The sequence below is a fragment of the Leucoraja erinacea genome, chromosome 1 (genome assembly GCF_028641065.1).
Source record: "Leucoraja erinacea ecotype New England chromosome 1, Leri_hhj_1, whole genome shotgun sequence".
In the NCBI taxonomy this organism is placed as follows: domain Eukaryota; kingdom Metazoa; phylum Chordata; class Chondrichthyes; order Rajiformes; family Rajidae; genus Leucoraja; species Leucoraja erinaceus.
The window spans coordinates 49,933,421-49,954,807 of NC_073377.1; the positions used below are offsets into that span (position 1 = coordinate 49,933,421).

Consider the following 21,387-nt stretch of genomic DNA (forward strand, 5'->3'; position numbering starts at 1 on the left):
TTACCAGTTGTCAAACATAAAGTGACTTGCATGGATACATGCGTCACCACAAGCCACCAAGCCCTCTGGAGGAACATGATTCAGTCACTAAAATATAAAAACATAGCAAAGATTTAGAACTTTTTGCCTCTTTATCACCTCAAAGAACTTTGTATACTTGATTGCCGGATAAATATTGGCTAGTTAAGGTAGAGAACTGTTGCCTATCCTCAAAGAAAAAGTATCACAGACCTTGAGAGTGCAGCCGCCAGATCACATCCAAATCGATGCATTTCCAATTTTATAGCAGTCCATTAAAGCAAAGAGTTGGTGCTAAAGTCTCTGGAGTTCACAAGTGCAACAACTGCTTTCAACAAGCCACTGATATATTGCTAAAAGGAAGTTTCATGTCCCTTCAAAGAAGTGGAAGCAAAGTACTGGTATTTCTGGGGCGACCAATCTTGTATTCTTTATATAATGAATGGAATTAAATTACAAAATCATATCCCATATGCTAAATATGATTTGACAACGTAGAACAGTACTACTCTTAGAATAGCCTCTTTGACCACATGCCTATGCCTAACATGATGCCAAGACCAACTCTTATCTGCCTGCACAATGTCTGAAGAAGTCTTCACCCAAACATCACCCTATTCCTTTCTCAAGAGATGCTGCCTGTCCCACTGATTTACTCCAGCATTTTATGTCCATCCATATCCCTCCATTCCTTGCATATCCATGTTGCTAAGAAAGGTTTCTTAAATGACAGTACTGTGTCTGCCATGGTGCAGTTATGCAGGGGAATATGCCCCCTGCTGTAAATCATAATCACTGCCCATAGGGCATATTGTCACTTCCTTATAATACACAATGCTGAAGAGATTAAAAATGAGATCGATCAAAGCTTTATTTTTTGTTAACAGATGTCTTTTATATACATACTATCACAATAATTTAATAAATTCTAACAAAATCTCCACTTACTTTAGCAACTTCTCTTGAATATACAATGCGCAGAGTTCTTAAGTGCACTCAGAGGTTCGGCTGGAGTTAAACTGACTAAAGCCACACAATTTCACAACAGGAACTCTATGTCATGCTAAGACCTCCCTCTCGTTTGACAACCGCTTTATATATTTATGGTTATGGAGAAAGAATCTCAGCTCCTAGCAGATATCTTAATATTATGTCAGCAGATAAAATCAGATTCATTTAACGTGGTATCTTCCACGTTTAATTTTTCACCTTTTTCATCCACCCACAAAGAAACTTTGCCAAAGAAGCAGGGAACTGCAGATCACAAAATGCTGGAGTAACTCAGCAGGTCAGGCAAGTAGGACTGCAACGAGGTCCAAGTTTAAATCCTAATTGCAATAAGATTTTGAATCTTAAGATGGGTCTCGACCCTAAACATCATCTGTCCATTCGCTCCACAGATGCTGCCTAACCCACTGAGCTCCTACAGCACTGTGATTTGCTCAAGATTCCATCACCAGCAGTTTTTAATTTTCATAATCTAGGACAAAATTCTATGCAGTTCACAAAAGAACTGTATTGTTGGTTGAGGCATGGTGTTAAGGTTCTGTATGCGTTAACAGGTAAACATAACATATATTTTTTCACACTTCTTCTGATCATACTCAAAACACAACTCAAAGTAACATAACTGAGAAAGGTCATTTTAATTTTCATGTCAATCACCTGGAAGAAAACAGTTCAAAAAATATTCTTAAAACTAGGGATAGATTCTATCTTAGGTACACAAAATTGCTGGAGAAACTCAGCGGGTGCAGCAGCATCTATGGAGCGAAGAAAATAGGCGACGTTTCGGGCCGAAACTCTTCTTCAGACTGATGGGGGGTGGGAGGGTAGAAGGAAGATAAAAGGGGAGGAGGAGGAGCCCGAGGGCGAGGGGGATGGGAGGAGACAGCTCGAGGGTTAAGGAAGGGGAGGAGACAGCAAGGGCTAGCAAAATTGGGAGAATTCAACATTCATGCCATCAGGATGCAAGCTGCCCAGGCGGAATATGAGGTGCTGTTCCTCCAATTTCCGGTGTTGTTCACTCTGGCAATGGAGGAGACCCAGGACAGAGAGGTCGGATTGGGAATGGGAGGGGGAGTTGAAGTGCTGAGCCACTGGGAGTTCAGGTAGGTTATTGCGGACTGAGTGGAGGTGTTCGGCGAAACGATCGCCCAACCGCCGATTAGTCTCCCCGATGTAAATCAGCTGACATCTAGAGCAGCGGATGCAGTAGATGAGGTTGGAGGAGATACAGGTGAACCTTTGTCGCACCTGGAACGACTGCTTGGGACCTTGAATGGAGTCGAGGGGGGAGATGAAGGGGCAGGTGTTGCATTTCTTGCGGTTGCAACGGAAAGTGCCCGGGGAGGGGGTGGTACAGGAGGGAAGGGAAGAATTGACAAGGGAGTTGCGGAGGGAGCGGTCTTTGCGGAAGGCAGACATAGGGAGAGATGGGACGATGTGGCGAGTGGTGGGGTCACGTTGGAGGTGGCGGAAATGGCGGAGGATTATGTGTTGTATTTGCCGGCTGGTGGTGCGAAAGGTGAGGACCAGGGAGACTGCCCTTGTTGCGAGTGCGGGGATGGGGAGAGAGAGCAGTGTTGCGGGGTATGGAAGAGACCCTGTTGTGAGCTTCATCTATGGTGGCGGAGGGGAATCCCCGTTCCCTGAAGAACGAGGACATTTCCGATGCCCTGGTATGGAATCTCATCCTGGGAACAGATGCGGCGTAGGCGGAGGAATTGGGAGTAGGGGATGGAGTCTTTACAGGGGGCAGGGTGGGAAGACGTGTAGTATAGATAGTCATGTGAGTCAGTTGGTTTGTAGTGTATGTCGGTCAGAGGTCTGTCCCCTGCGATGGAGATGGTGAGGTCAAGGAATGGTAGGGAAGTGTCGGAAATGGTCCAGGTGTGTTGGAGTGCCGGATGGAAGTTGGTGGTGAAGTGGATGAAGTCAGTCAGTTGTGTGTAGGTGCAGGAGGTGGCCCCAAAGCAGTCGTCAATGTAACGGAGGTAGAGGTCGGGGATGGGGCCCCTAGTACGTATTGAACAAGGATTGTTCCGTGTACAAAGAGGCAGACGTAGCTGGGGCCCATGCCTGTGCCCGTAGCTACGCCTTGTGTTTGGAGGAAATGGGAGGAGTCAAATGTAAAGTTGTTGAGGGCGAGGACCAACTCCGCTAGGCGGAGGAGAGTGTCAGTGGCTGGGTATAGGTTGCTCCTCTGGTCGGGGAAGAACCGGAGGGCTTTGAGGCCATCCTGGTGGGGGGATGGAGGTGTAGAGTGACTGGACATCCATGGTGAAGATGAGAGGGTGTGGGCCTAGAGAGTGGAATGCGTGGAGGCGGCGGAGAGCGTCTGAGGTGTCTAGAACATAGGTGGGAAGGGATTTGACCAAGGGGGATAGTATGGAGTCAAGGTATGTGGAGATGAGTTCGGTGGGGCACGAACAGGCAGAGACAATGGGTCTGCCGGGAGAGCCGGGTTTGTGGATTTTGGGGAGAAGGTAAAAACGGGCCATGCGGGGCTGGGGAACGATGAGGTTGGAAGCTTGGTCGGGCAGGGCGTGGGAATTGATGAAGTCGGTGATGGTGCTAGATATGGTGGCCTGGTGTCTAAGATAGATTCTATCTTAATTGTTTGCCCGAAATGCTTATTTGTTGATTGGTATTTTCAATTAGCAACTCTATAGCTACATGACATTTACAAAATTGACTTATTTAAAACACAGATGGGAGGAAAACCTTCTATATATACATAACTGTTCGAGCAACGTTAGGCTTCCGTTAATTCAATTTAAAATACTGCACACTCTATTATTCAAAGTCTAAACTGAATAAGATCTTCCCAAATGTATCTATTTGCGATAAATGTCTTCTTCCGGAAGCAACTATAACCCATTCCTTTGTCTCTTGTATAAAGTTACATAATTTCTGGAGAGGAATTTTTGAAATTTTTTCAAAAACACTGAAAATAAAATTGGATCCCGACACGAAACTGATCACTCTAGGTACTTCAGAAGCATGCTCTGAGCTATCATTATTTCAAAGACGTTTCCTTAATTATGGCCTGATAACGCCGAAAAAACTAATACTTACATTTTGGAAACGTACATCAGTTCCTACTCTAAAGATGTGGATTATAAACATGTCCGAGACGCTACATCTTGAAAATATTAGACTTGGCTTGGCAGAAAAACCAGACCATTTTTCGAAGACATGGACACCATTCATTGATTTATTACAAGGATAGTATGGTGCAACACAACTTTGGATTTAAATCTAATTACGGGTTGGGCGAGGTGGGTGGGGAGGGATGCGAGGCAGCTATATCACAACTTTTTTCTTTCTTTTTCATTTTGTCCTTTTATTTTTTTCTATTCCTCTCTTCTTTCTTTCATTTATTCACTCTTTGGCTACACTACTTTGGTAGTCGAGGGGTTCTATCTTTGCATATCTCACTTTTTCTCTTTCTTGCTTTTTCTCCTTTCTTTTCTTCCAACTAAAGCCAAAAAGTTAAAATTGAAGCTGCACAATAACTGTATAATTTTATATGCCGTTGGTTCTATTTTTGTACATTTGCTTCTAATAAATAAAGATATTAAAAAAAAAAAAAAAAAATTGACTTCTCTGCCACTCCAAGTCCCAGAATGAACCAGAAACCCAAGATTGGCCTGGCTTTTAGATTTACTGGAAGCCCATTGTTCTGCAGCATTTCCTCAAGTTACACCAAAAAATGTCAGCTGATGCAAAGCAATGAATTGGAGGGAACTATCACCCCAAAATCAAAGACTGGAATTGTTGCTTCCAACATTATATTGAGGTATAGCCTTCTTCATAGCAATTTCAGTGTTGGCACAAACCATTCAACTGACCAGACCAAAAATCATTTGAAAACAACACAAGTGGGGTGTGGGGTTGAATCATGTGTCCCACATCAGGAAGTGCATATTTTAATAATAGAACACCTCAAAAGACGACCCCTATATTATGGCCCGAAACGTTGCCTATTTTCTTCGCTTCATAGATGCTGCTGCACCCGCTGAGTTTCTCCAGCTTTTTTGTGTACCCCTATATTATAGCTGGTGAGGCTAGTGACCGACCGATGAGCCGGTCAAGCTAATAAAACATTTTTACAAAGACACTAAAATTAAAAATGAATTTAAAGATAATCAGGCTAAGCATTTAGAAAACAGATACTTATATGGCAAGACCCTCGTTGGATGAATATTGAATTCTCTAAATTCAAGTAATCCGTGCATTCCCTCTCCCTCCCCACCCAAGTCACACCAGCTTTTGTTTTCACTTTGCTACAGCTAACAAATTTTGCATATCTTTTCTTCATTTCTTCTATATATCTCTCTACATCATTGTCTATATCTCTCGTTTCCCTTTCCCGTGACTTTCAGTTTGAAGCAAAGATCCTATAGCGGAGCAAGATAGACCACTCCTGCTAAATGCAATGGGCTGACGTGTAGTACGCAACGGAACATAACGTGTGCCTTTTTTTCATCCATTTCCGTAACCGGATCCGACTCGACTCGCAGTGTAATCAATGTTGCGGTGGAACAGTTTGTGCTAATAAATTAAAATTCTGGAAATGAGGAGAAGATTTTTACCAAATAACTTTTATTTTTACAAGGATGTTTCCGTAAACGGCTTCAGTCTTCGCAGTATTATCCTATGGGATCTTTGGTGCGGAGACGGAAGCCGGTTACGGAAATGGGGCCGTAAATTACCCATGAATCTGCCCATGACCGTACTACATGTTTTTCGTCGAGTGGACTATCTTGCTTGCTGTAGGATCTTTGGTCTGAAGAAGGGTCTCGACCCGAAAAGTCACCCATTCCTTCTCTCCAGAGATGCTGCCTGTCCCACTGAGTTATTTTGTGTCTATCTTCTACTTATATGGCAAGGTGGTTTCAGCGAGCCGCACACTGCAAGCCCGAATACTGGGAACCGATGAGAAGGGTGAATGGAGTCAGGGATGACAGTGGACAGAGGAGAGGATTGGTGAGTGCGCTGTGGGCTTAAACCCCGGGCACGGAGGTGGCTGTGGGAGGTGGCGAGACGGAGCATCCACAGGTCAAGGTGTCAGCAAAATGGGTTGCTAGAGGTCCTGAAGCAGCCAGGAGATTGCGGGACCAATGGAAGTCCCACAGAGCAGATCAGCCGTAGCCTGCAGCAATACGGAGAGGCAGAGCAGCGCAGGAAGATACCGACATGAACACCAGGCCAGATCAACCCCTACAAAAATCAAACCAATGCCGCCACCAGGACAACAGGCCTTTAAGGAAAAGAAAACTATACGAACTCTAGAACTCGAAGGGTTGGCATCAGAAACACGGTGACTCTTTGCATACTGACTCAGTGAAATCTCCTATTTATACATTACAATCGTTGCACTTTTTTGCTTATCTATGATTGTGCCTATCTAGAGTACAAGTTTCAAATGGATAGAGGATTCAGAAATTGGAGGTGCAAAGAGACTTGGGAGTCCTGATGCAGGATTCTCAATGGGTTAATTTACAGGTTGAATGAGTAGTGTGGAAAGCAAATGCAATGTCAGCATTCATTTCAAGAGGACTAAAGTATAAAAGCAGGGATGTAATGCTGAGGCTTTGTAAGGCATTGTTCAGACCGCGTTTGGAGTATTACGAATAGTTTTGGGCCCTATATCTGAGGAGCAGGGGAAGGAGGGTGTGTGGAATTGCCAATATGCTAGCATTGGAAGAGGTTTAGAGGAGGCATACAAGAATAATCCTGGGTGTGTTTGGGCTACCATATGATGAGTGTTTGACAGTTCTGGGCCTCCATTCACTGGAGTTTAAAAGGATGAGGTGGGGGGGGGGTATGTCATTGAAACTTGCTGAATAATTAAAGGTCTAGATAGAGTGGATGTGGTGAAGATGTTTCCACTAGTGGGAAAGTCTTGGACCAGAGATCACAGCCTCAGAATAAAGGGACATCCCTTTAGAAAGACGAGTAGGAACTTATTTAGCCAGAGAGTGATGAATTTGTGGAATTCGTTGCCACAGACTGCTATGGAGGCCAAGTCTTTGAGCATTTTTAAAGCTGAGATTGATACGTTTGTCATTAGTAAATGTGTCAAAAGTTACGGGGGAAAGGCAGGAGGTTGAGAGGGAAAGATAGATTAGCCATGATTGTATAGAGCAGACTGGATGGACTGAATTGCTTAATTCTGCTCCTATGTCTTATGAACATATGAACTAGAAAGAAAAGGATTTTGCATGAACTAATTATACAGATGAAGAGAAATAACATGAGATTTAAAAGCAAGGACGAGGAATGTTATAATTGAGAGAGTAGGGGCCAGTGGGTAAACCAGTAATGGATGAATTGAATGAAAATTCATGGTGCAAAATAGGATATGGGCTTTCATTAGAGTACAGAAAATGAGAGAAAATGTAACAGGCAATCTAGAGGCAATACATAGTACATGAGGCAGACTATAACATGGAAGTGAATCCAAATACTTCATAATCAAGAGCCGTCAAGAGTGCTTTTTTGTCGTCTCGAAAGAACTGTGAAATTCTTACTTGCAGCAACAACTTTACACATTTCTAAACACTGTGCTCAATAATGTAATAACAAAAAATGTTCAATAAATATAAAATGCAATCTAGTTCAAAAAAAACAAAAACAGAGCTCAAAGTCCTTGTGCAACACAGGCAGTTCATAGTTTAGTTGGGGTTTGTGGTATTCAATAGATTACAGTTTCAGACTCCTACATCTTCTTCCTGATGGCAGGTATGAAATGAGAGCATTGCTACGGTTGTGTGGGCTCTTGATGACACTGGATGCCTTTTTAAGATAGTGCCATCCCTTTCATGGTGGGAAAGTCAAAACACGTGATGGACTGGGCAGTGTTCACTGTTTGTAACAGGGCTCTCGCTTAATTTTTTTCCCCTGTTGCCAGCCGGGCAACCTTGGCAGCTTTTTAGGTTGCCAAATGAAAGTTTAGGTGGTCATTTAAGATGGCTTGCATGATGCGTGCTCGGACGAAGTGCGTAGTTACCAGTCGGAATTATGCTCAATGAAGCATTCACATATTATTTCTGCTTCAAATAAAGTCACAAACTAACATATTCACCAATCAAGACATGATATATACCACAATGACATGCAGCAAAATTATAATACGGTATCTCAACTCTTTTTACACATTGCAATTGATGCAATTTTTATTATTTCTTTCCACTTCCAAACTAAAATGTGGTTGGATTATTCAGCGTATGATCAACCTGTGTCAATAAATCCTGGACCTTGATAACATATATGCTTAACCATGCACACTACAGATTGATGCAAGCATGTTTTCTGTGAAGGACTGAAAATTATCATAACATGGCCATAGCATGGGTCGTTATTGCTATTGGTACAGAAACACTCTCGCTTCCCACATAATTTATCCACAACAAAATATACAGGTTGCAAGGAATTTTCTAAAGGCATTTTATGATAATAGCTGTTAAAACTGACTATACCCATCTGACAGGTTAAACATTACACTAACTGACAAGAGATGGCCAAAGGTGTCAAGACGCCACATTACCGGACATTCAGATTAGATGTACGTGGCAATGAAGATACCCAGTTTGTAAGCAACATTTAAAAACATTTTTTTTTTTTTAATTGGTGATAACGCTTTTTCCATCATTCCCTCTTCAGAATTAACATTAAAATTTCAACTACAATATCTCCTGACCAAATTTGTGATGTATATGACTGACTGAAGAAGTAAAAACTGGGTAAATCCAACATATAGTTGTGAATGTACACAAAAAAGCTGGAGAAACTCAGCGGGTGCAGCAGTATCTATGGAGCGAAGGAAATAGGCAACGTTTCGGGCCGAAACCCTTCTTCAGTCTGAAGATGGGTTTCGGCCTGAAACGTTGCCTATTGCCAAACAGCATTCGTAATAAGGTGGATGAGTTGAATGTGCAGATAGCTATTAATGACTATGATATAGTTGGGATCACGAAGACATGGCTCCAGGGTGACCAAGGCTGGGAGCTGAACATCCAGGGATATTCAATATTCAGGAGGGATAGACAGAAAGGAAAAGGAGGTGGGGTAGCGTTACTGATTAGAGAGGGGATTAATGCAATGGAAAGGAAGGACATTAGTTTGGAGGATGTGGAATCGGTATGGGTAGAGCTGCAAAACACTAAGGGGCAGAAAACGCTGGTGGGTGTTGTGTACAGGCCACCTAACAGTAGTAGTGAAGTTGGAGATGGTATCAAACAGGAAATTAGAAATGCGTGCGTCAAAGGCAAAACGGTTATAATGGGTGACTTCAATCTACATATAGATTGGGTGAATCAAATTGGCAGGGGTGCTGAGGAAGAGGATTTCTTGGAATGTATGCGGGATAGTTATCTAAATCAACATGTAGAGGAACCAACGAGAGAGCAGGCTATTTTAGACTGGGTATTGAGTAATGAGGAAGGGTTAGTTAGCAATCTTGTTGTACGTGCCCCCTTGGGCAAGAGTGACCATAATATGGTTGAGTTCTTCATTAGGATGGAGAGTGACATTGTTAATTCAGAAACAATGGTTCTGAACTTAAAGAAAGGTAACTTTGAGGGTATGAGACGTGAATTGGCCAAGATTGACTGGCAATTAATTCTAAAAGGGTTGACGGTGGATATGCAATGGAAGACATTTAAAGACTGCATGGATGAACTACAAAAATTGTTCATCCCAGTTTGGCAAAAGAATAAATCAGGGAAGGTAGTACATCCATGGATAACAAGGGAAATCAGGGATAGTATCAAAGCGAAGGATGATGCGTACAAATTAGCCAGAAAAAGCAGCATACCGGAGGACTGGGAGAAATTCAAAGACCAGCAGAGGAGGACAAAGGGCTTAATTAGGAAAGGAAAAATAGATTATGAAAGAAAACTGGCAGGGAACATAAAAACTGACTGCAAAAGTTTTTATAGATATGTGAAAAGAAAGAGATTAGTTAAAACAAATGTAGGTCCCTTGCAGTCAGAAACAGGTGAGTTGATCATGGGGAACAAGGATATGGCGGACCAATTGAATAACTACTTTGGTTCCGTCTTCACTAAGGAAGACATAAATAATTTGCTGGAAATAGCAGGGGACCGCGGGTCAAAGGAGTTGGAGGAATTGAGTGAAATCCAGGTTAACCGGTAAGTGGTGTTGGGTAAATTGAATGGATTAAAGGCCGATAAATCCCCAGGGCCAGATAGGCTGCATCCCAGAGTACTTAAGGAAGTAGCTCCAGAAATAGTGGATGCATTAGTAATAATCTTTCAAAACTCTTTAGATTCTGGAGTAGTTCCTGAAGATTGGCGGGTAGCAAACGTAACCCCACTTTTTAAGAAGGGAGGGAGAGAGAAAAATGGGGAATTACAGACCAGTTAGTCTAACATCGGTAGTGGGGAAACTGCTAGAGTCAGTTATTAAAGATGGGATAGCAGCACATTTGGAAAGTGGTGAAATCATTGGCCAAAGTCAGCATGGATTTACGAAAGGTAAATCATGTCTGACGAATCTTATAGAATTTTTCGAGGATGTAACTAGTAGCGTGGATAGGGGAGAACCAGTGGATGTGGTGTATCTGGACTTCCAGAAGGCTTTCGACAAGGTCCCACATAAGAGATTAGTATACAAACTTAAAGCACAAGGCATTGGGGGTTCAGTATTGATGTGGATAGAGAACTGGCTGGCAAACAGGAAGCAAAGAGTAGGAGTAAACGGGTCCTTTTCACAATGGCAGGCAGTGACTAGTGGGGTACCCCAAGGCTCAGTACTGGGACCCCAGCTATTTACAATATATATTAATGATCTGGATGAGGGAATTGAAGGCAATATCTCCAAGTTTGCGGATGACACTAAGCTGGGGGGCAGTGTTAGCTGTGAGGAGGATGCTAGGAGATTGCAGGGTGACTTGGATAGGCTGGGTGAGTGGACAAATGTTTGGCAGATGCAGTATAATGTGGATAAATGTGAGGTTATCCATTTTGGTGGCAAAAACAGGAAAGCAGACTATTATCTAAATGGTGGCCGATTGGGAAAGGGAGAGATGCAGCGAGACCTGGGTGTCATGGTACACCAGTCATTGAAGGTAGGCATGCAGGTGCAGCAGGCAGTAAAGAAAGCGAATGGTATGTTAGCTTTCATTGCAAAAGGATTTGAGTATAGGAGCAGAGAGGTTCTACTGCAGTTGTACAGGGTCTTGGTGAGACCACACCTGGAGTATTGCGTACAGTTTTGGTCTCCAAATCTGAGGAAGGACATTATTGCCATAGAGGGAGTGCAGAGACGGTTCACCAGACTAATTCCTGGGATGTCAGGACTGTCTTATGAAGACTGGATAGACTTGGCTTATACTCTCTAGAATTTAGAAGATTGAGAGGGGATCTTATAGAAACTTACAAAATTCTTAAGGGGTTGGACAGGCTAGATGCAGGAAGATTGTTCCCGATGTTAGGGAAGTCCAGGACAAGGGGTCACAGCTTAAGGATAAAGGGGAAATCTTTTAAAACCGAGATGAGAAGAACTTTTTTCACGCAGAGAGTGGTGAATCTCTGGAACTCTCTGCCACAGAGGGTAGTTGAGGCCAGTTCATTGGCTATATTTAAGAGGGAGTTAGATGTGGCCCTTGTGGCTAAGGGGATCAGGGGGTATGGAGAGAAGGCAGGTACGGGATACTGAGTTGGATGATCAGCCATGATCATATTGAATGGCGGTGCAGGCTCGAAGGGCCGAATGGCCTACTCCTGCACCTAATTTCTATGTTTCTATGTTTACAGTATTGATACTCCATATAGAGAGCATTGATTTGCCATTAAAATGAATTCTGTAATAACGTGTCAGTGACAATCGAACACTGTGGTTTTAATGTTGCACGTGTTCATAATTTAATTAATCCATCTTTATGGATTAAAACAAATAATAACATTGGGAATTAAAACATATTTGATTGCATTCCGTTATCAAACATAGTCAATGTTTGCTCTGAAGACATTTCCAGCACAATAGGGTCGGGAGGTGGAGGGGTGTAGGAATCAGTGCAGGATGGATAAATGGTGGTGAGGTTGGGAGGCTTGAGAAGGCAATCGGTGCGGATTGGATAGATTGAGGCAGGGGAATTAGTGCGTGTTGGTTGGAGTAGGTAAAATTGTGAGGGAAGAGCACGGGGGATGTCAGTGGGGTTGAATGGGAGGGATCTGTGAAGGATGAATTGGGGGACCAGTGTAGGATTGATGGGGAGTAGCAGGAGAATCAATGCGAGGTGGATAGGAAGATCAGTGCAGGATGAATAGATGGGGGCGGGGAGAGGGGGGGGGGGGGGGGGGGAAGTAGATGAGGAGGGGAGGGGATAAAGGGAGTGGAGGGGGACTATAATCTCTGGTCTCGCCTACAGCCCTGTCTCAATCCAGACAGGGACAGGCAGAGTTGAACAGCGCTGTTTCTCTGCACTGGCTGTGGGTCTGGGGGCACCGCAACCGTCTGACTCCCGACGTTTCTGGCCACCCCCCGGGGGGGGGGGGGGGGGGGGGGGGGGGGGCTCTCGGGTGGGGGACGGGGATGGTCCAGTGGCGGTTCGGCAGAGATTGCAGCGCCAGAGACCGGGATCGATCCTGGCTGCAGTGCAGCGCTGCCGAGAGTGTTTTGGCACATGTCCCTCCTCCAATCACCGCGCTCTAATCACCCCCCCCCACTCATACTTCCGCCTCTGACCGACACCTCCCTCCTCCAAGGGTTTGTTTTGGAAGCGCTGTTGGCGGAGTAGCAGTAGCGGCCGTTATCAGGCCGGGCGGGGTGCGGGAGGAGGAGGAGATGGAGCCACTTTTCACTTCATCAAATGTTTGTTTAGCTAACAAACACACCATTCAGAACTACTCTGACTTAAACATCTGCCCCAATTGTCTTAAAATGAACAAACATTCCAGTATTTTATAGTACACTCAAGGTAAAGAAAATATTTTTTTGCCAACATCCCGTAATTATGGGGAACATGAAGTGACAGAAAGAAAATCAAAAAGTCATCTTGCACATAAAATTTCCAATAAAGATGTTCTCAATATAATGTGACCAAATAAAATATTTTTATAAATACATATTATAGTTAATGGCTGGAAGTAAAACACATCTATTGAAATTTACTTCAAAATATTTTCCATCAAATGAACCAGTATGTAGCTTTTTAGAAAGACATGGTCTATATCTGGTTAAATACTGCAGTAAAACACAGAATATTAATTCTCAGTGTATATTATATTCATCATTCTACATGCTGTATTTGAGGTTATTATATCGTTCCATTCTATCCGATTTCATTAATTTATGGTAAAAGGCTCTCTCTACCGATAGATTAGTTTCAACACAGAAAAAGTTACATTTAACTTTTTGAAGGAAAGTCAAATTAAACATTTCACAGGCTTGAAGAAATTGTAATTTTCTTGGAAACGTTTAATGCAAAATGTGGTTTTAAACAAAAATCTATTTCACAACCATTACTGTCATGTTTCAGCCATTTTCTTGTATATATTTCACACCTTGGTTGAAAGCCTGTGCTTTTGAATTTGGCAGGTGTTAAAATTGTTACATATTTTTGCAACCAGTTGGACGGGTTGACCTTTCACATATGAGAAAAGCTGATTAATAAAACAGTACTGCACAAGTACACCGGCACACACTGTCCGTGTAGAGCAGGATGTCATGACCATCTCTTATCTATTCATGTATAATCTACATTCCCTCCATTCCATGCAAATATATACCTAAACAAAAGACTCTTAAATGCCACTATCGTATCTGCCTCAACCACCAATCCTGGCAGTGTGTTCCAGATACTCACCACCTTCTGTGTAATAAAGATGCCTGGCACATCACCTTTAAAATATGTCCCTCTCACCGTAAAGCTATGCCATCTAGTATTTGATATTTTTATCCTGGGAAAAACGGTCCAATAACTATCATATCTATGCCTTTAATAATCTTATATAATTCAATCAGATTTCCAGATTCAATATACAGGTGCACAACCTTTTATCCGACGATCCAAATAACGAAAAGCTCCGAATAGCGGCCATTTTTTCGGTCCTTGAAGAAAGGTCCTTGAAAACGTTCACGGAGGGCGGCCCGCAGAGGTGACAGCGGAACCTCCGGTCGGTCCTCGAAGAAAGGGGAACTAAATCCCCATTCATAAAAGAGGTGAGGGTATATTGCGCGGGAGGGTTAATAATTGACAATATGCCGCTGCCTGCCCGCTGGGTTAAAAAGTTCCCACGGTAGACACGATACACAGTGTATCGTGAGCCTTGCGTGGGAACTTTTAAACTCAGCGTGCAGGCAGCAGCAAATTGTCGCTCCCTTCAGTTTCACCCCACCTACACCCCTCTGCTTCTCGGCCATGTGTGTGACCCCTTCCCTCCCCTCTCCAGCTCCCCGCTCATTGCACCGGCGCGGGGGCTTTGCACTGTCTTCACGTCGGTGATTCTAGCAGCGCAGTGCAGTCACCGGAAACGTTAGGACCAACGGGACATCGACCCCCAGGCCCACAGCAAGCATGGAGAAGCCAGAGACCCACAGCCAGCAGCAGCCCAGCCCCGTTCCAACTCCAGAGGAAAACTGCAAACTGGCCGGAGACGTCAGGACCACCAGAAGCCGCTCCCCGATGGGCCGCTACGACGACAAGTGGCAGTTCGCCCACAGCCCGAGCTGCGCCCTCTCATCGGGACACCGAACCCCAGGCCCACTGCAAGCACGGAGATCCCAGATCAGCAACTCCAGCCCAGCCCCGTTCCAACTTCAGAGGAACACGCAGTGTATGGGCAGAAGCTGATAGTGTGGAAGGTACTTCTTGTTCTTGGGGTGGCGCAGCTCGGGCTGTGGGCGAACTGCCACTTGTCGCCGTAGCGGCCCATCGGGGAGCGGATTCCTCTGGAGTTGGAGGAAGAGGGGGGTATTGTGCTGTTTGATCGCCCCCTACTATCCCAGGGACAGGGAGAGGACGTTCACCGAGGGCGGCCCGCAGAGGTGACAGCAGAACCTCCGGTCGGTCCTCGAAGAAAGGGGAACTAAATCCCCATTCATAAAAGAGAAGGTGAGAGTATATTGCGCGGGAGGGTTAATAATTGACAATATGCTGCTACCTGCCCGCTGAGTTTAAAAGTTCCCACGGTAGACACGATACAGTGTATCATGAGTCTTGCGTGGGAACTTTTAAACTCAGCGTGCAGGCAGCAGCAAATTGTCGCTCCCTTCAATTTCACCCCACCTACACCCCTCTGCTCCCCGGCCATGTGTGTGACCCCTTCCCTCCCCTCTCCAGCTCCCCGCTCATTGTACCGGCGCGGGGGCTTTGTACTGTCTTCACGACGGCGATGGCTGCAGGTCAGTGCAGTCACCGGAGACGTCAGGACCAATTGGACGTCGACCACCAGGCCCACCGCAAGCACAGAGATCCCAGAGACCCACAGCCAGCAGCAGCCCAGCCCAGCCCCGCTCCGACTTCTTCTGCCGGGATCAAGGCGCAAACTCGCGACCTTGCGGATATGAGCCGAGCACTCTACCACTGAGCCAGCCATTAAAATCTACGCAAAAAAATTTCCATTCCGAAGACCGACAAATTCTGAATTACGAAAGGTGTCTGGTCCCAAGGCTTTCGGATAAAAGGTTGTGCACCTGTATTATCACAGTTATTATAAGGGCATAAGCTCATACATTTGATTGCCTTTTTAGAAAAAAAAATGTAATCACAGGGACAACTATGATCAATGCAGTCCATTTAGCAAGATTGTCTAAAAAATGGGATTTTATGTAATCAATAGACCGATTGTCTTAATAAATCACTCATATGCATTATTGGAAATCTTAATGTTAACATAGAAACATAGAAGAATAGGTGCAGGAGTAGGCCATTTGGCCCTTCGAGCCATTCAATATGACCATGGCTGATCATCCAAAATCAGTACCCCATTCATGCTTTCCCCCCCATATTCCTTGATTCATTCAGCCCTAAGAGCTAAATCTAACTCTCTCTTGAAAACATCCAGTGAATTGGCCTCCACTGCCTTCTGTGGCAGAGAATTCCAGATTCACATCTTTCTCAGTGAAAAGGTTTTTTCCCTCATCTCAGTCCTAAACGCCTTACCCCTTATTCTTAAACCATGACCCCTGGTTCTAGATTCCCTCAACATCTGGAACATTTTTCCTGCATCTAGCCTGTCCAATTTAAGAGGGAGTTAGATGTGGCCCTTGCGGTTAAGAGGGAGTTAGATGTGGCCCTTGTGGTTAAGAGGGAGATAGAAGTGGCCCTTGTGGTTAAGAGGGAGTTAGATGTGGCCCTTGTGGTTAAGAGGGAGTTAGATGTGGCCCTTGTGGCTGAGGGGATCAGGGGGTATGGAGAGAAGGCAGGTACGGGATACTGAGTTGGATGACCAGCCATGATCATATTGAATGGCGGTGCAGGCTCGAAGGGCCAAATGGCCTACTCCTGCACCTAATTTCTATGTTTCTATGTTTCTAATCCTTTAATAATTTTATATGTTTCTATAAGAACCCTCCTTCTAAATTCCAGTGAATACAAGCCCAGTCAACCCATTCTTTCATCAAATGTCAGTCCCACCATCCCGGGAATTTACCTGATGAACCTACGCTGCACTCCCTCGATAGCAATAATGTCCTTCCTCAAATTAGGAGACCAGAATTGTACACAATATTCTAGATGTGGTCTCACCAGGGCCCTGTACAACTGCATTAGGACCTCCTTGCTCCATACTCAAATCCTCTCTCTATGAAGGCCAACATGCTATTTGCTTTCTTCACTGCCTGTTGTACCTGGATGCTTACTTTCAGTGACTGATGCACAAGAACACTCAGATCTTGTTGCATCTCCCCTTTTCCGAATCTGACACCATTCACATAATAATCTGTCTTCTTATTCTTGCCACCAAACGAGATAACCTCACATTTATCCACATTATGCTGCATCTGCCATACATCTGCCCACTCCCTCAACCTATCAAAGTCACCCTGCAGCCTCATAGCACCCTCATCGCAGCTCACACTGTCACCCAGTTTTGTGTCATCCGCAAACTAGGAGATATTACATTTAATTCCCTCGTCTAAATCGTTAATATATAGTAAATAACTGGGGTCCCAGCACCATGCCTTGCGGCACCCCACTAGTCACTGCTTATAAATGCTGTAATGTAGACAAAGATTTTGGATGATTTTCTTCAGTTGCAAGTTACTGTTCATTTTGATACAGCAACGTACTAATATCTCACTTAGCTCTTGGGGATGCATTCCAATGAAGAAATGCACAAATTGAATCAGCACCAATGGGTTTATTATATTTTACAGGTGACCCCCTACATTACTGGAAAATTGTCTGTATTTGTGGTGTTTCTGTAAGGTGAAGCTGAGTAATGTGTGCTGCATCATTAAAGCTGAGAAGTAAATTGGGAAGTACAGCATCATTGAACTGAGAAGTAAATTTTATATTTCCCCTTCCTTTTCCCCACCTCCACATAAATTCCACCCCTCAAATTTTGATGGTGGAATAGCTCGTGAATTCTACCTTGCATTCTGCTGGTTCTGTCATTGATGGATTGATTTGATCATGCCTCAGTGTGAAGAGGCTGTATGCAGAAATGTGGGATTAAGGACTGTACTGCTCATGGCGAATGTGGGAAATTGCCAAGGATTGGCATGATATTTCATACATTGACAGGCTGTTCACATTTTATTGTTTCTCTCATTATCATTTTCACTCCGAGGGTGTTAGATATATGGAATGAGCTGCGAGGTGTACTATAACAGCATTTAAAAGACACTTGGGCAAGGTACAGATGGGATAGGTTCATTTGGACATATATAACTAGCTTAGATGAGGTATCTTGCTGGTCATGGATGAGTTTGGCCAAAGGAGACTGCTGTTCAGTGCTGTGATAGTACAGTGCCCTCCATAATGTTTGGGGCATAGACCATCATTTATTTATTTGCCTCTGTACTCCACAATTTGAGATTTGTAATAGAAAAAAATCAAGTGGTTAAAGTGCACATTGTCAGATTTTAATAAAGGCCATTTTCATACATTTTGGTTTCACCATGTAGAAATTACAGCAGTGTTTATACATAGTCTCCCCATTTCAGGGCACCATAATGTTTGGGACACAGCAATGTCATGTAAATGAAAGTAGTCATGTTTAGTATTTTGTTGCATATCCTTTGCATTGAATGACTGCTTGAAGTCTGTGATTCATGGACATCACCAGTTGCTGGGTGTCTACTATGGTGATGCTCTGCCAGGCCTGTATTGCAGCCATCTTTAGCTTAGGCTTGTTTTAGGGGCTAGTCCCCTTCTGTTTTCTCTTCAGCATATAAAAATCATGCACAATTGGGTTAAGATCAGGTGATTGACTTGGCCTCTCATGAATTGACCATTTTTTAAGCTTTGAAAAACTCCTTTGTTGCTTTAGAAGTATGTTTGGGATCATTGTCTTGCTGTAGAATGAACTGCCGGCCAATGAGTTTTTAGGCATTTGTTTGCACTTGAACAGATAGGTGTCTATACATTTCAGAATTCATTATGCTACTACCATCAGCAGTTGTATGGTCAATGAAGATAAGTGAGCCAGTACCTTCAGCAGCCCAGACAATAACACCCTGTGTTTCACAGATGAGGTGGTATGCTTTGGATATTGGGCAGTTCCTTCTCTCCTCCATACTTTGCTCTTGGCATCACTCTGATATGTTAATCTTAGTCTCATCAGTCCACGAGACCTTTTTCCAGAACTGTGGTTGCTCTTTTAAGTATTTATATGCAAACTGTAACCTGGCCATCCTTTTTTTGCAGCTAACCAGTGGTTAGCATCTTGCAGTGTAGCCTCTGCATTTCTGTTCATGAAGTCTTCTGCAGACAGTGGTCATGGACAAATCCACACCTGACACCTGAAGAGCGTTTCTGGTCTGTTGGATAGGTGTTTGGGGATTTTTATTTATTATAGAGAGAATTCTTCTGTCATCAGCTGTGGAGGTCTTCCTTGGCCTGCCTGTCCCTTTGTTTTTTTTGTTTTTTTTTGTTTATTTTATTAGAAGTTAATACAGCACAAAACAGTACAGTGGAACCTAATTTTAGGTGCAAATATGTAATACCGTAATCCATTCTACGTACAACCTCTAGTTTTATGTTATGAGAAGGAAGTAAGCAAGACAAGAAAAAGAAAACAATAGAAAGAGGAAAAAGTGGAAAAATAGATGGTAGAGAGTAGAAAAACGTGAAGTGTGTATATAAAAAATAAAAAAGGAAGAGAGAAAGTGGAAAGTAGAAATAGAAAAGAAGGCTCCTTAAAAGAGAATTTTTCAAATCTGTATTCGGAGATGTAGATCTATCCGCGTCATGAACTGAAATCAGCAATCTTTACGGTATCGCTGCATCACATGATTCCAAAAAGTCGATGAAAGGAGACCAACTCCTTAAGAATTGGTCATATTTATCTATTAGTCGGAGTCTCATTTCTTCAAGGCGTGCTATGTCCATCATATTCCTAATCCACATTTTAACAGTTGGTATGGTTGTATTTTTCCAAAATTTAAGTATCAATTTCTTTCCAATTATTAACCCATAATTAAAAAAAACATTTTGATCTTTATTTAAATTGGTATCTTCTCCTATTATTCCAAATATAATCCATTCCGTTTTGGGTTCTATTCTTGACTTGAAAAGCTTTGTAAATATATCAAATATATCACTCCAAAATTTATTCAACTTTGTACATCCTACAAATGAATGTGTTATATTAGCGTTTTGAAACAAACATTTATCGCATCTGGGAGAGACGTTTGGATAAAATTTATTAAACCTCGTTTTTGAATAATATAGTCTATGTAATAATTTGAATTGAATTAAATTATGTCTTGCATTAATAGAACAGTTATGTGTATTCATCAAATACTTTTCCCATCTATCCTTCGAGATCTTTATCATTAGCTCATGTTCCCAATCTTCCCTTAATGCTTCTGTTGAGGGTGATTCTCTATTTAATATATTATTATAAAAGTATATTAATTTTTGTGAATCAGCCTTTCCCTTTGTGATTCGTAATAAGTTGATTTTTAATGGACTATAAACACAGCTGTAATTTCTACATGGTGAAACCAAAATGTATAAAAATACGCTTTAATAAAATCTGACAATGTGCACTTTAACCACATGTGATTTTATTCTATTACAAATCTCAAGTTGTGGAGTACAGAGGCAGATAAATAATGATGGGTCTTTTTCCCAAACATTATGGAGGGCGCAGTATATAATTCTCAGACCCCCTGTTAGATGTGACAGAAATTGCCAGTCCCCCCTGTTTTGAGTGCATAGCTCTCCATAGGTTTAAGCTCAACGATTAGCAACTGCTATAAAGTTTGTAATAGATAAATAAATCAATCCAGGAAATGCTGCACAACCAACCAAGGATGGGCAGCCAGAAACTTCCTTCACACCTGGTAGGCAGTGATGAGAGACTGTAGTATATAGGGAGTCTGACAACACTTGGAACAGCCACTGCCAATAGCCTGTGCTCACTGCACTGGCAAGAATGCAACTCCGAGCCCTATGTTGCAGCACTAAATGACTGTACCTCTTGCATTGCCCATCCAACTACAGCCCTTACAGGCATCTTCTCTACATCAAGCACGAGTTATTATTTGTTACAAGGTCACCAGTGAGGTAGGGGGTCTACGCATGGTTCCTGACACAGCAGCAAGCAGCAGCAGGGAGGGCAGGCATTTCATCAGTTCTCACAAATCATGTAGATGTATTTTTTCAAAGTTTGGGGATTATGAGTTTTGAAAGGTGAAAGAATAACGTAACAAGTTAATACTCTGTGGGACAGGTGCAGAAGGATATGGATCAGATGCAGGTAATAGCCCTTTTCCACGGTACGAGTCCATTCCAAGGGCTCTCCCGAGTTAAAAAAAAAAAATCTAACTCGTGGTAAGCACGGAGAATGAACATAGCGGGTACGTTGGAGCTCGGGGACGTCTTAGCGGCTCGTAATGCTAACGGCAGGTACTCGGGAAGACTCACTAACGACATGTTGAAAAATGTCCACGAGAGCCCCGAGTACCGACGAGTGGCCATTACCGTAAATCTCCGAGTTCAAATCAGACCTCTTGTAATGAACTCGTACCGTGGGACAGGGCGTTTAATATGGTTAGCTCAGATGGAGTATTTTGGTTTGCATGTTCATATTAGACCAGAGGGACTATTTCCAATCTGTAATTTGATCAGAAAAGAAGAGAAATTGCACACAGGTTTCAACAAGTGTAATAGGAAAATAAAAAATTACTTTGGTTCATTATGTGCATTTTTCATATAACCCA

General features: G+C 43.1%; 1 protein-coding gene across 4 annotated transcripts in view; it reads right to left on the reverse strand.

Moving 5' to 3' along the window:
- The window catches only part of LOC129696516 (interleukin-6 receptor subunit beta-like), a 70,714-nt gene that overhangs the window by 43,554 nt on the left and 5,773 nt on the right, over window positions 1-21,387 (reverse strand). For all 4 annotated transcript variants that reach the window (XM_055634529.1, XM_055634503.1, XM_055634512.1 and 1 more), the window contains exon 2: window positions 5-87. In XM_055634529.1, coding sequence (XP_055490504.1) covers window positions 5-77 — 73 coding nt within the window. In that variant the 5' untranslated portion in view covers window positions 78-87. The remainder of the gene's footprint in view (window positions 1-4; window positions 88-21,387) is intronic.